We start from the raw sequence: 15,294 nt of genomic DNA, 5'->3' as shown, positions 1-15,294 counted from the left end.
GGGGGGGGGGGGGGTTGCCCTTTCTACTCCCATTGGAAGCGTGTTTCGGAAACTCAATACTCTGATATGCTCTGGTGAGCTTACATTTATTGCCCTGGTCATTCTAATAGAGTTGCCCACGCTCTATGCTTGTTTTACTATGAATTAATCTTTCTTGAATATGGATGACCAAAACTGAACACAGATGAAGTTTCATCAGTGTCCTGTGCAATTGCATTAATATTTTCCTGTATCAGCTAGAAATATCTTGATACATCTAAGGATTGTCTTTGACTTTTTCACATACTGTTGGTGGCTCAGCCTGTAACTGACTGGGGCTGAATGGTCAAACTTACATTTAACAGCTTTGAAAGAGAAGTGAGAACTACCACTCAGGGCCACACATCAGCTCTTGACATGTAACTCAGTGGTTACCTTTTTAAACTCAAAGTACCCCAAAAATGCTACCTTTTAGCCTTCACTAATTAACTATAGAAAAGTACGAATGCAATTCTTCTGTTGTAAAGAACTCAGAAAGACCACAACTGGTTTGACATCTCTGAATTTATCTTGTGAATTATGTTTGCACACCTAGCAGTGCTAATATTGTGTGACACCCCATGGCACCCTTGAAAGGATCCCAAGGCACCCCAAGGTGCCATGGCACCTGATTGAGAATCACTGATGTAACTGTTATGTCTGTGTGCTCAACTGTGTGGCACTCCATTATGGTAAATGCTGTACTGAAGTCATTGGAACAAATGATTGGGCCATGAAGTCCAATGCCCTGTGTTCACAGGTAGCTAGCTATTTACCTAAGCATTGCCACTTCAAACCAAAATCACCATTTCAAACCCCTGCCCACACCTACAAGGTAGAAAATCAGAAACGCCAAGAACACCCTACAACCTACCCTAGGTAAAAACAGGGGAGACAAGTGAACTGCTAATACCTTGCTACTGCAAAGAACGGAAAATAATGAGTTAATTTATTCAGAGAATCCTAGGAAAAAATGTACATCCCACACTGCAGAAGACGGCAATACCCCTCTGTTTTGACCTAAAGGAAAAAGTTCCTAAATAATCCCATATACATTAATCTAACACATTTTTCTTGTTAAGAAAATCAGTTATCTCATCAAAGCTATCACAATAGCAGGTTCATTTCGTATGAACTACCTTTGATAAATCCATTTGTATTATATTCTATTTGCCATTTAGCACAATGTCTTTAATCATTCTTGCCTTTAAAATTTGTTCAAAAGCTTTCCTTACTATTAAGATCAAATGAATGGGCCGGCAGCTGTATAGATCCACTTTCCCCTTTATATATAGCTATTTATTGTTTTCCACTAATATCTTGTTTGATAGATTTATAGAAAATCCTCACTACTAGATATGCAACATCATTTGCTTTTTCTTTCAGAATGCTAAGATGAAACTTATTTGGTTTCCAGTTATTTTTTATCTTTAGAATTCTGTTTTATACTGCTCTGTTATACGCTTTTTGTTGCGTTGCTCACAGTGACAGGTATATCAGTCTCTTTATAGTTATTTTTTATATCATTGGACTACCAAGAAAAATAAAAGCCCAGGGCAGGAACTGTTCCTCAGTGTTATTGTTCCTTACATTAGTGAGAAGTACACATTTATTTGGCTTATATGATATGGGCCACATTCTGCCATCCTTACTTTAACTCAGTGAATCATGCCATAGATTCCAATGGGAATACTTGTGGAATAAAATAGCACTAGTAAGGGTACATGAAAATAAAACTACCATATTTACTCAATGCAAGAGAGTGAGGGCAGGTTGAAGGGGTGCAGATAGGGAGGGCAGGCCACAGGGAGTACAAGAACTGTGGGGTCAGGCACGGGACATGCAGACAGTGCTGGGGGCAGGCAATTAGGGGGGCAAATGGGAGGGGGGCAGGATGCAAGAGGTGGGCCTTCACTCCCTGCCACCTGCCTCACTGCCACCTGTCTCCCTGCCACAGTGGGAGGCAGGAACAAATTTAAGTGGTGGGGGGACCCTCCAAAAATTAGATTCTAGACATGGAATTTTTTTTTTTTTTAATATTTTAAAAAATTGATGTTTAGAAGTAATTATTGGGGAATTGTCTTAAATTCAGAGGCATTTGGGGTTTTGGTAAATATGGTAGTTACTTCATGGTAAAAAGGAGAGAAGGGAGGGGGCAGGATTTTATGTGCATCTATTGCTCTGAAGTAGCTGCTCATGTCCCTATTTTTACCTTGTATTAGAGGAAAATTAAACCACAGTTGCCTACTCCTCAGTCAAGGAGGGATAGTCTGCCACAAATTTAATTTTCACCTCTTGCGGAGTAAGAGCATGCACACAGTATACTTACCCTACAATGGCTGATATATGGTAAATCCATGCCTTCTTTTACCTCATGGTAATTTCTTCGTGTGTCCTTGTCCTCGGAGTAGCAAGCTGTGGTCCTAATTAAGCTGTACCAGAAAGTACACATGTAATCTTCCTCTGCTATTGAGACCAGTAAAATAAAATGAAATAATAAGCAACCATAAATAAATGAAAGCACAAACAAATAAGGTAGGTTCCAATTTGTAGCCTGAAGACGCTGAGCTTGAAATGTTCTCATTTGCTCAGAATACTATCTTCTGCTGCTCTCATACCTCTAGGGACTCCCTTCCTCAATTTTACTCCTACTAAAACTTTCCACTTGACAGTTCTGTCAAGGACTTCTCTAACATTTTCAGAGAATATTTCATGGAAAAAATAACTGTCTCACCAGGAACACCTTTTTGTGCTCTAAGTCTTGGTTTTAGGTATGAGTGATAGAACTTAACAGTGAAGCTCTTCGGGTTTTAAATTCATGCCAACCAGAGATATCCCTTAAAAATAACTCTTTAAAAATATATATTTTTTCAAGCTCTGTGACTCCTACACTGTAAGCACTCCTGGGAGGTATTATTGATAAGTCTCCTGCAATACAGCTAGTTTTCTGTAGAAGAAGGATAAAGGTAGGACTAGCAGCAAAACTAAGAAATATAACCTGAAATCGGTCAGAACCAAAATCAGTCTTATTCCTGCATATTAAAGACATCATCACTGGGATTCTGAAGGCAATGCTAATTTCTGAAGATCAAAATTTTCATTTATAATAAAGTAGAGGAGTGGATTGGAGTGTTGATGTAGCCATGATGGTCCAGGAAATGTCCAAGAAGGCTTTATCTGGTCCAGGTAAGGCCTTCAGGGACCCTCCTGAGGAAGGGCACCTGATTCCTGAAACTTTGTCCAACAGCCCTCCCAACTATACGGCTGGTCCAGTAAATGGTATCATAAAAAAGACCTTGCCTCTTGATTAATGGTTTATAATTTGTAGCTTTAATGGTTTAAGAAAAAGGCTAGATATCTTCATCTGAGGAAGGCTCAAAAAGAAATCAGTGTTTGTTATTTTTTAAAATATCCCATGATTTTTAAACCAGTTTTGTGATTTTGGGAAGTTTGCCTTGTGATTTCTGAACATATGAGGTTGACAGTATTCTCTTTGGAGCAGAATGCTGAACAAAGAGTCTTACACAATACTGAGCATGTGCTAGCTGTGAAATAACACCCATAAACTTAATTGCATAGTTGGGATAAGAAATTAGACTTCTGCTGTAGTCCTGAGGTTATAAGTGTTTGCTCATTGATTGAGCAGCTGCTTAATAGGATAGATAAATCTTTTCAGGGTGGATACATTTTTTCTTGTGTTTAATCATGTCAGCATTTGATCCCTTCTGTTCTACCAAGTTCAACAGGGAAGCCATGGAAGATGGCATTTGAAGCTTGGTTTTCAGGGCAGATACCACTGATATTGAATGGATTGGACAAGATGAAAGGGCAGCAACATCTCTAACATCTCTGGGGTTTTTTGTTTTTTGCAGGAGATGCACGGGTGAGAGGTCAGACAGGGGTTCTCTCTGAGCGCCGTGGCTCCTACCCATTTATAGACTTCCGTCTTCTCAACAGTAAGTACATCACCTCACCCAACCTAATTCCCTAAAGAGAAACTTGTCAAAAACAAAATGGGTATTGAAAGTGTGTGACTCAAGAATCATCGCATCTCATTTGATACACCTGCTTACATCCCAGCTTTCCCTCTTACAGCCACCTGTTGTTCACAACAAGCACTTGCCAGTGTTTTGATTACAGGTTCATTGTCTCCACTGCTTAGTTTGTCAAGTAAATACAGTATGGCGTGATGGGTGCCATCTTGTCCAATATCCAGGATTAGAATGAGGAACCTCCAAAGTTAAAGGCAAGAACGTCTATGGTTTGAGCTAAGGAGGGCATGTCTACACATGCACTTCAATGTGAAGTAGCCTATTTTACTGCGCATTAAAGCGTCATGTAAAAAAACAAGCAATTACACTAGTGTGCAGCAAAATAGGCTACTGCATATTAAGAATCATTTTAAAAAGTTGTGCTTTTGGTACTGTGCATTAGGGCAGCCTAATGCACATTTATTTAGTACCTTACATTGGAGGTACTAAATTTAATGCGCGTTAGGAAAAGCACATTAATGCATGTGTAGATGCACCCCGAGTTGATCATTGTAGCTGTAACAGACATGCACTGTTTTGGATTTGGCACAGAAAGGACACACAACACACACAGGCTAGTGGCTTACAGTGACATTATTTTGCACAAGGTTACAACCCAGTCCAAAAGCTGGTGGCATCTTCCTGTTGACAGTGGATTTGGGATATAGTCTATGGTGAACATCTGTTAAAGGACAGTATTAATTTAAAGTTATTTTGTCTCTGCTGAAAATAATGAATGACAAGTAAAAAAATAAATGTTCATAGTTCTTTTTCCCCTAATAAATTCTCCTAGTTTATACAAGGTCTGCATAGAGGTCTTTCCCTTCCCTTTATTGCTATCTGTGCTGGTGTCCAGAATTTAAAGTTATTGCACTCTGCTTAGCTAGTATATAAAGATAATTAAAAATAAGCAATTACTCAGTGATTTGACTGGCACTGACATTCAACTAGAATAAAATATTAACTCCAGCATTCAGATTTAGGTAGGCACTGGCATATCCTCCTACATTCAATGTTACCATTGAATCAAAAAGTTATTAACAGTCTTCATCAGAATAGACTGGGACTCCAACACCTGCTTCATGATTACAGTTTTAATCTTCTGGTGATTACATTTTTCATTAAAAAGCAATTATCAAACTAGCATTTTAAATCTTGTTTGTATATCTCTTTACATAACTACTAAGAACTGGAGGAAGGGAAGGCTTAGAAAGGGAAGTCCTGGAGTGGGGTCATGAAGAGGGGGAGGAAATAGAAAGGTGTGTTGGGGAGAAGACTTAGAGCACTGGTGTACTGATGGTCCTGGAAGCTGGCAGAGTACTACAGTCTGGCTTTAAATATTGGAGTTATCATCTACATCAATCTTCCACCTCCTCTTCTGTTAGCCCACACCAGCTGCTGTCAAATCTTACACACCAGGGATATTTCCCAGGTCAGAGCTCCATCAAACTCTGTGCTAAGGAGTTATAGAGGATGAGATGAATCAAACAAGTTGGCTAGGCCAGCCAGAGCATGAGACCAATTGCATAGAGCTCCATGAAAATTTGATTTTCCAGTTTGCTAGCCAACCAAAAAATTTAAAAAAACTTGCATGCGAGGTCAACCTGAAATCATGGGGGGGAGGGGGGTGGTTGTTGTTCCAATAAACTAGAAAAAAACAATAATAAAGGCTACACTTAGGAATTCATTTGACACAGTATTTCAGGTGTTTTTTTAACTATTTTTTTTAAACATAATTTGCAGGTACATTTCAAAACAGAACATCATTTTAAAATAAAAGTGTAAAATGTGTTATTTAGAACATGGTAAAAATGAAACATTTCACCAGCAGCAGAGCGAGGGCAGCTTCATCGGTAGTGCATGGGGCAGCAGCAGCTGCTGCTGCTGCTGACAGTGATGGTGTGGCCAGCTGCCAACTGTGGCAGCAGCCATTTTGTAACCCCCCACAAAGGCAACAGCAGCAGCTACACTATTAATGTTTCAACTGTTTTGAACAGTTTTGTTTCAATTCTTTTATTGCCTGAAATTATTTGACTAATCAAGACAAATTGATAAACAGCATCACTTAACCTGAGTCTTTTTTGTCAGTAAATAAAATATGCAATTGAAAAATGTTGTCAAGATCTGCTTCTGAGACTAGTGCAATATCATAAGATATGGTTTGTGGAGAACAGAACTTGAATCAAGTATCACTAGCAGCAAGGCATTGGGAAGGAATAGGAAGAATTTGAAATCCAACCTGGAGGAATGAGTTATACTCTTAACTTCAGTGGTATTGGTATAGCCTTAAAGGAGCCAGCTGGGTTATCAGAAGCAGTTTATTTGCAGAGCATGTAGCTCAGAATGGGCTAATTTCCTTGCAGAAAAGTAACGAAGAGCCAAATTTAGGGGTACAAGAAGACACCAGTAGAGCAGGGGTGTACTTATCCATGTCAAAAAATATGTAAGAGACCAAAACATCTTTCTCAACATTTTAATTGGAATCATGCTTAAATCAGAACCAGTTCACTTGTCCCTACTTATAAATCAACTTGCAAGAACACCAGATGGACTCAGCTGCTAAGAAATTCCAGCTTTCATTCAGAGTGGCAGAAGTGACTAAGTATTCAGGTTGAACATGGTCTCGGTTATTTGACTTTTGTTGTCAAAAGTATTTGTTTAGTTTGTATTTCTGTCAAACACTCATACTCCTTAAAGCAGAGCTTCAAACTCATCTGGTCCTGCGGACCAAATGAGTGGCCCAGGACTAGTCCAAGGGGCTGAGTTGAGCTCACAGCCCCCTCTCCCCTCTTCATGTCAGATCCAATGCACTCAGCACAGGTTCCAGACAGTCTGAGATTGAAGTGCCCATGAAGGGCTGGTCTGGGACCCAGGCTGCACAAGGTACAGGTCCCAGACCAGCCGGGGCAGGTGCCAGATGCAGCACAGGTCCCAGGCCCTGCACACAGGACCAATCCAGTATGGACTGGATGTGGGTCAACTCTGAGACCCAGGAGCAGCACCGGGGGTCACATGATAGAGCTCCACGGGCCAGGCCATACCTTTAACACCCCTGCCTTAACCTCTTGAGCTTTTCTGTTGGAGATCAGGCTTTCTTTTTTTCCCTCTAATTGAATCTTACTGATCCATTCTTCCAATTCAGGAAGATCTGTCAGGTGTGCATGCTGTTTTTGGTTTGGCTGGGGGAGATCATTGGAGAGAGAGGTACTATAAACCACTGGGCATTTGATCAGTGTTGGAACAAGACACTTGTCGCATATGTAGCTGCCATCTATGACTTAAGAGCTACCTTTTTAAATACTGTTTTTTTAAAGACATTTTTTGTGTTCCAAGCCAAATCAGCCAAATCAAATCCAAATCCATGAGTCAGTCCAGAACCATAGGTGGCCCTACAATGGGCAAACATCCTCCACCCCCACCAGAGGCTTCAGATATCTCCAACGTCTTTTGGCAGGCATCCTACGTGCAGGCCCAAGCCCAGAGGCGTGGGGGTCAAATGCCCCCAAGTTTCACCTGCCTTCAGCCATATGGCCACAGGAGCAAGCTAGGGGCTTGCTTCCATTTCCATAAAGTGGGCTTTAAGCCCCAACACCTCAGCGGATACTAAAACCATGCCAGAAGAACAGTTATCCCCCAGGATCTTAAGGAAAACTCATCTACCTTTTTGTATACTGCACCTTCAGCTACAGAGGGGTCACCCTGCTCATTTATGGGGTGGCTGTGAGCCAGCTGTCATTTTTACATTTCAGTTCAGATGCTGAGTCACTGTGTTCTCCCTCCCAGGGACTTCTTTTTTCCCCTCTTGAACCTGAAATGAGTCATTTAGGCTGGAAAAAGACAAATTCCCCCTCTCTACATGGGGAAAAGTAGCAGACCTTTCATATTTTCAAATATGTGTGTATTTACTGTCTTTTTCTTAGGGAGTGATGCAACTCTGGTTATTTTAAAGGCCCAAGCAACGTCAAGACTCTTAGCACTAGATCACTGATATTGCAAATAGGGATTACAGTGACATATTTGCTGTCCTGCATGCATATAAGCAGCAATGTTCCCTCTAAGGAGTAGCGGTCTGCGAGCGCGCCGCTTTGGTCCGTGAGCACACTGCGTCAGTGCAGCGTGGGACACTTACCAAAGGTAAGCTCCTCAGTCCTCGCTTGGGGCAGGCAGTGGGAGCTTGGGCCTGGATGCTAGGGGGCTTTGGGGCTGGGGGGTGCTCTGCAGATTCCAGGACACTGCTCCACTCCCCACTTCACCTCAGGGAGCGAGGAGGGACATGGCATCAGGGCTGGGGAGTGGAGCAGTTTCCTGGAGCTGGCGGAGCCTGTGCTAGCCCCCAGCCCCACCCTCTATCCCTGCCTTGCCTCACCTCAGGGAGGAGCCATCACCTGCCCCAAGTGAGGCTCTACTGGCTCCAGGGAACTGGTCCGTGGGCTCCGGGGAATTGCTCCACTCCCCAGCCCTGATGACACATGCCTCCTTGTTCCCTGAGGCTAAGTGGGGGAATGGAGCATTTCCCTGGAGCCTGTGGAGCCCGTGCCAGGCTACCGCCTCTGTCTCCACCTCCTCCTTGCCTCTCAGAGGAACTTACCATCATGTAAGTGTCCCACGCCACAGCCCAGCAGGTGCACGAACTAAAAAAGTTTGTGCATGGCCAGCCTTTTACTTGTGCATGTCCGCGCACATGCACACCTTAGAGGGAACCTTGATGAGCAGACAGTACCAGAACTGGGTACACACGCATACTGCCAAGATATAAACAGAATTTTATATTATCCCCGTCTATACCCACTTAGGGCTTGTCTCTCTAATACATGCTGTGTATACAAGCAAAGCCCTGGTTACTGAACTTCTCCTTAAAAAACCACAGAAAGTATGAACATCATTATTGCAAAATTCCTATGTGAAGTCTCAGGAGTAATATTACCAACATGTATTGGCATCATGTAGTGCTTGTTTTTGTAACTATTACCAACAATGAGAAGGTTTAGATCTAAAACATGATTGAAGAGCACAGGACAGGGATTAGCAGAGAAAACTATAGAGAGCAGACTTTCCTGGAAAATATATTCAACATCTATAAAGAAGAACATGAGAAACATTTGTTCAAGATGTAATTCCCACCAGTTCAGAGACATGGGACTTGCATCTCTCTCTGGCAAACCCAATACATTCCCATCTCATAGGAAAGTGAAAAAGTTAAGGGTTACTTTTAAACAAACACTTGAAATTTTCTTAAAACAAATATTTCAGGGCATTGCTATTTAATTTCAGATGTGTTTAATTTAAATATTATGTTTATGAGATGCTTATAGGTTCCGTTATTCCAATGGATTTTTTTCACCTTATATGGCCAGTATGGTTTAATATACAGGTTATCCATAACTTGTTTTTTTCTGGATTATGGCACAAAGTTAATGTATGATTAATACAGTTGCAAAGTCTATCTCAGGGGCGGGCATTTATTTTGGGCAGAGGGCTGCTTACTGAGTTTCAGCAAGCCATTGAGGGCCGCATGACAGGCAGCTCAGGACAATTAATATTAATTTTCTAAATGTTTTAGAGGCCCTGCAGGCCGGATAGAATGGCCTGGTAGGCCTCATCTGGCCCCTGGGCCACATTTTGCCCACCCCTAGTCTATCTAGAAAGGGAAACTGCCTGTATTCTGATGACAGAACATCTAAAAGCTTAGTAAGAACTACCTAGAGTAAAATTATCTGCCTACTATTTGAGCAGAAATCTGTGATGACACCTAAACATTCCCCCAGTCTATGTGTGTTGGTGTGTGCAGCTTGACTTTGACAGTCCCAAACTGCTAAAGATCATCAGGATTCTGTGTGCATTCTCTTGCTCTCCTACCTGGGGGAGAGGTAAGATTTCAGTGTTCAGTTTGTAATTTTTGTGCCCAGAAACTGATATAGAGACTTAAGCTTCTCAACCAGGTACAGCCATTACACCGGTACCAGTATAAGTGATAAGAAACTGGTCCATGCCTGTAACAGAACAGAAGTTCAGCACACAAAGCTGGTCTATACCCTTAATAGAACAGAAGATTTCCACACGCAGCCTGGTTTAAAAATAGCAGAACCCAGTCTAAAATTTGCTCCCCCACCAAAGAACAAATGTAGGCAGAGACAGAAGGGCAGTTGTCTAATTTAACTCATGGCACTTCGCAGAAGGCACCATGAGTTAGACCAATCCTACTGACCCAACAGATGTTAGCTGTTGGGTCAGGAAGATGGAAGATGGAGTTCCAATTTGGAGTTGATCCAGAGAGAGAGGCTGTGTGTTGGCAGCCTCTTCCACTAACCCCACCCCTGCCTCTCCCAGCTCTGGTGCTGTCTCAGGTTGGGAGGTAGGAGGGGAGCGAGCTTGGGCTGGTGTTTGCCCAGCTCCAATCCACCCACCTCCACTCCAGTGCAGGCTGGGCAAACACTACCTTGAGCTCCCTCCCCACCCTTCTCTCCCTCCATCCCCCAAATCCTGAGACAGCACCAGGGACAGAGCTAGGCTGCAGCAGGCCAGCCACTGGAGCAGGCACAAAGTATGGAAAGTGATCCACTTTGCTTTCATCTGAAGTCTTATACAATGAGGGTTAATTCTTCGTGCAACTGGATTGCTCTGCAGCCACGCTCTTCGATTAGGGCACAGCTGTAGAGTGCTTTCAAGGGATCAATCATGTGACAAATGTAATTTCTGTCTGTGCCTTCTGTGTTCTGTTCACTACTGATCTAAACTACACTGCTTTCAGAAAACTATCTAGCTTAGATCAATTCCACCTCAGACTTTTTTAATATCTGTACCGACCACTCTTGATCTGTAGCTACACTAATGATTTCTGGTTTTGTAAGCTGATTTGTGGAAGCCAAAATGGATCATAAATGACAACACAGTATTTAATCAGATTACTTCATACCACCAGTCTGGCTATATTCCTATATTCTGCCATGGCTATGTTGAGGTTCTTTTCTCAAACTACTGGACTGCCACAACTTCTGAAGATCTCTGATACCATGGTAATGTACATAATTGTAGACAGCAAAGCAATAAATCCAATCCAGGACTTCATAAGGCAATGAGTAGCAACTCTTTCTTGTGTCATCATCACTGTGGGGGCTATGGCAAGGGTTGGTGGGCTTGCAATCCCATACTCATTGCTAGTTCTTGGGACCCAAGCAATTGTCTGCTTAACTTTCTTGCCAAGTACTCCGCTTGGCTTGCGATATGCCCCGTTCCATGAGTAATCCAGTGATGTGAACATTTGAATCGAGTTCCAAACTAACTCAGGTACCTATAGTGAAACACTGAGTTCAGTTTGCAAATGGCACAAAGACTGAAAATAGAGAGTAGAGTGTTCTGTTGCAGGGAGGTAAATATGAGAAACAGAAGGAGTTTCCCCTTGACACAAACTATGATCAGACCATAACTTCAAGGGAAATGGAGAAAGTAAAAACTAAAGTCAAGGCTGTTTTCTTTTTTTTTTCTTTTTTTTTTGTGCTGCAGAAGTAAGTGACTTAAAAGGAGGTGGAATTTGACAGCTAAAATTTAGAAACATAAATTCCCTCAAAATCCTATACAAGTAAAATAATAGAATAAGGGGGGGGAAGGATGGGGGGTTCTAATGCTGTGGCACAGAAGACTAAAATGTGTATATGAGAGAGCACTGAATCTAAATCCAAACCTCACAATCTTTGGAAAACTTGACTGAAATTTGAAGTGTAATCTTATATCTGAAACTAACTCAGGCTAATTTCATGATGGCAGTTTGCAGGCATTTTGCTTTGCACAAGCTCACTGAACTTCCATACTATCCACAGACAGAAGCAGAGATAATGTGAATATTGTGCAATGTAATCATTTGGAGTTTCAAGTACTTCTGCAGCAGGAATCATCTTCCTCCAATTTTCCTTTTAGCAAAGCACAGTTTAGGTTTCAGAAACAGAAAACTTTAGTAGTAGGGCAGCAGTAATTTAATTTACTGATTGCCTAAATTGCTCAATGAGTCACCGAACCAGATTCTTCCAGTGACTCACATATGGTGATTAAAATAGGCTTTATTATCTTATGATGTGCTGTGTCTGTGACTGATATGGTACATTTCTTGGCTGCATTAATTAAAAATTAGGAAATTCCTTGAACCACTGAAACAGTGGGATTGGAAAGCATCTGCAAGGTCTGAATATCACTTCTTTTGAGGAACTCCAGGTTTGAGACAGACATGGGTATTTAACAGCCAAAGAACCTGACATTTTTGTACAAACAGGGTGCAGCTACACAGGATGTTTACTGTGCAGTAAACTAATTAGCTGCACAGAAAACATCTTGGTGTCTACACATGCACCCCTGTTAGGCTAGAGTAAATACATGTGCCCCTATTAAGCTAGAGTAAACTAATTTACTCTGCAGCAGGATAGTACTTGTAAATACATCCTGCTGCAGAGTAAAAAACTCCTCAGCAGCACACGTGTAGATGCTGCCCTAACTGGCTGCAGCACAAGGGTGCTTCATTGTGGGGACTGCCTCTCTGCAGCATGTTAAGTTGGAGGGAGCTGCTCTGGGCTGGCAGGCTAACCCCCCGGCCCCCTGCCAACTGAGGCTGCTCCAACCTGGTTCAACAAGCTGCATTCCAGGGCACACACTCAAACAGCAATAAACTCTGGAGTGTATTGCTTTGCATTAGTTGCACATGTAGATGTATCCACAGTGGATTAGTCCGACAATTTATCATTACTAGTGAACGAAGCTAGCTTTGATGAACCACCATCAGTAATAGACAATGAGATTCAGGGCCCTTGGCTTCTCCTTCTGCCTTTACTATCCATGTGTTGTGTGACTTCAGGCATGTAGTTCACTTATCTATGCCTCAGTTTGCCAGTACATAAAAAAGATGCCTTTATAGCATTTAATAAGGTTTATCTTTGCCTGCCTCACAGGCATTCTGCAAGTTTAATGAGTATTTAAAAAACACTTCTAGATTTACAGGTGAAAGGTGCTGGAGAATGCAAAGTATTATCAAGTTTGCTAAAATACGATGTGGATTCCTAGTTATACAGTCTGGCTCTCAAGACATCCAAAATTTGGGGATGATTAGATCTGTGGTTTTCAATTATCCCATCATAAAGAGAAAGCACATTTGTAATATTCTGATAGAGCTCCAGGTTTGGCTTTTAAACAACTCTATGACTTGGTTAGGGCCCACCTCCAGATAAAATACAAGCCAACCTCAACCTTCATCTGAAGCTCCAGTAACCTGAACCCAAACATTTTTTGAGGTTTAATAACATTTAGTTAACTTTGTTTTGTTTTCTTTGGCTGGGAGAAGAAGTGCTTCAAGACCATAAGAGAAGCTAGATTAAACGGGGAGTGCTAGAAGCCTTGTGTTCAAGGATGTAATGGACTACCCAGACTAAATGGGCTCAAATACACATGAAAACTTCTGAATTCTTATTAAACCAAAAGGATTTAATAACTTACTGAGGTTCTCTCCGTCTCTCTGAGATTTCACTACAGAGAAATCCCTACAGAGAGGTATCTCCAACAGGTTCTTGAAAGGCATACTGGCTTTATTAGGGCTGCTAAAGGACTTTTCCCAAACCAGTCAGTCTGTTGTCTTGCTCTGAGCCTTCTATTCATGCAAGATGAAATGGGATTCCATAATATTGTCTTAGTGCAAAAACAGTTCCATTTTCCAGTAACAAAATTCATTTTTGCTACAAAATTCATTTTTGCTACAAAATTCTCCCTATCATTGAATGTCAGTTTGCATCTCTTCTGTCTTAAAGGAACATTCAAAATTTAAAAACCTATTGAAAACATTCTTATCTACAGTGTGAAATGAAATAGCTGGAAAAGAAACTCTACTTACGATCATTTCTGCCATTTGTTTAGCTTTTGCACTTCATTCATCTTGGAAAAATGGAAACTGGTATGTTAAATTTACTTGCATCTGTGTTTTTTATGCATTAGCAAAATACTGTAGTCTGGCTTGTGAACTTGGAATGTATTAATTCCTTGTTTATAAGGCTAGTGAAAATGGTTAAAAACAATATATCATCATATAAGTTCTATAGGCTTTGTAATCTTTTTTTAATATAGGTAATAAACTTAAGTTCACCTGACAGTGTCGCTTTAATACAGGAATGGTGAGTTGTTCCTTTTGTCACCTGACCTTCTGTTCTGTGCTTAGAAAAGGGAAAGGGTGTACTGACGATAACATTGAGGACACTTTCCGAATGACTTAAGGAAAAGAATGAGCAGGGAGAGAGAATCATTAAGATGATGAATGAAAGTTGGGTTTGCTGTTATTACAGGTTATGTTGATTTTCCTCAAGGGGAATAGGGAGGGGGGTACATTTCCTGTCACAAAGCTGTAATCAAGTATAGAACATATGCAGATTTAAATGAAAGATCCTGAGTATGTGGCTATACAGACAAGACTGAAAGGGCAATGTGAAGATTTTGTATTAAAAAGATAAAACGCTGTTGGCAAAACGAATGTCCTGGTATGCACCAACACCCTTTCATAATAGCATATGGGAAGCTAAATTAGACCTATTAGCATTAAGATGATTTTGCTGACCAGCCAAGTCTGGTTCCTAATGAGGGCTGGGAAAAAAAAATCAGGAGAAAATGTCTAAGTCTGCCTTTAAATCTACTCTTCTTTGGATGTTCTGTGATTCCATTAACCCAGTGGTTCTCAACTTTTTCAGCCTCCAGCCACCCCTCCACAACATACTGGGATTTAGCAGCACCCTGGCTGAGAACCGCAGAGTGAGAATCTAGGTGAGGATGATGGGCACAGGACCTCATCCCATTGTGTCCCGCTTTTTCCACCTGGTCTGAGGGGTAAAGTATGGCCCCTGCCACCCAGACTGCTTCTCTGTTGAGTTGCATGGCTGCATCTGCAGTCACATGGACTAACAGCCCTTCCCATTAGCCCTAGAAATATGAGAGGCAGTGAGAGGAGTGAGCCAGGCTGAAATGTGTGGCCCTGCATCTGCCTGCCCATGTACATGCTGGGTATGCAGGGGCTGCCAGGAGCCAGGGAGTAACCATGGATTCGTCTTGTCCGTGGAATTTTGAGTCCCCTGACAGGAGGAGGAGTAATTGCTTACTTCCTGGCACAGGGGCTGGGCACCATGGCACCCTGGGAAGGCTCTTGCAACACCCCAGAGAGCTGTGGCTGCAGGGTTGAGAATCACTGCATAAACTACTTTCATAGATTTCATAGACATTAGGGCTGGAAGGG

General features: G+C 41.8%; 1 protein-coding gene across 3 annotated transcripts in view; it reads left to right on the top strand.

Annotated features, from left to right (window-relative positions):
- The window catches only part of PDE7B (phosphodiesterase 7B), a 373,129-nt gene that overhangs the window by 278,192 nt on the left and 79,643 nt on the right, over positions 1-15,294 (top strand). For all 3 annotated transcript variants that reach the window (XM_019527215.1, XM_019527216.1, XM_019527214.1), the window contains one exon: positions 3,891-3,974. In XM_019527215.1, the coding sequence (XP_019382760.1) occupies positions 3,891-3,974 (84 nt within the window). The remainder of the gene's footprint in view (positions 1-3,890; positions 3,975-15,294) is intronic.

Source organism: Gavialis gangeticus, unplaced genomic scaffold, assembly GCF_001723915.1.
Source record: "Gavialis gangeticus isolate Ggan-Ray unplaced genomic scaffold, GavGan_comp1, whole genome shotgun sequence".
Taxonomy (NCBI): Eukaryota; Metazoa; Chordata; order Crocodylia; family Gavialidae; genus Gavialis; species Gavialis gangeticus.
This window is presented reverse-complemented; position numbering and strand designations above follow the sequence as displayed.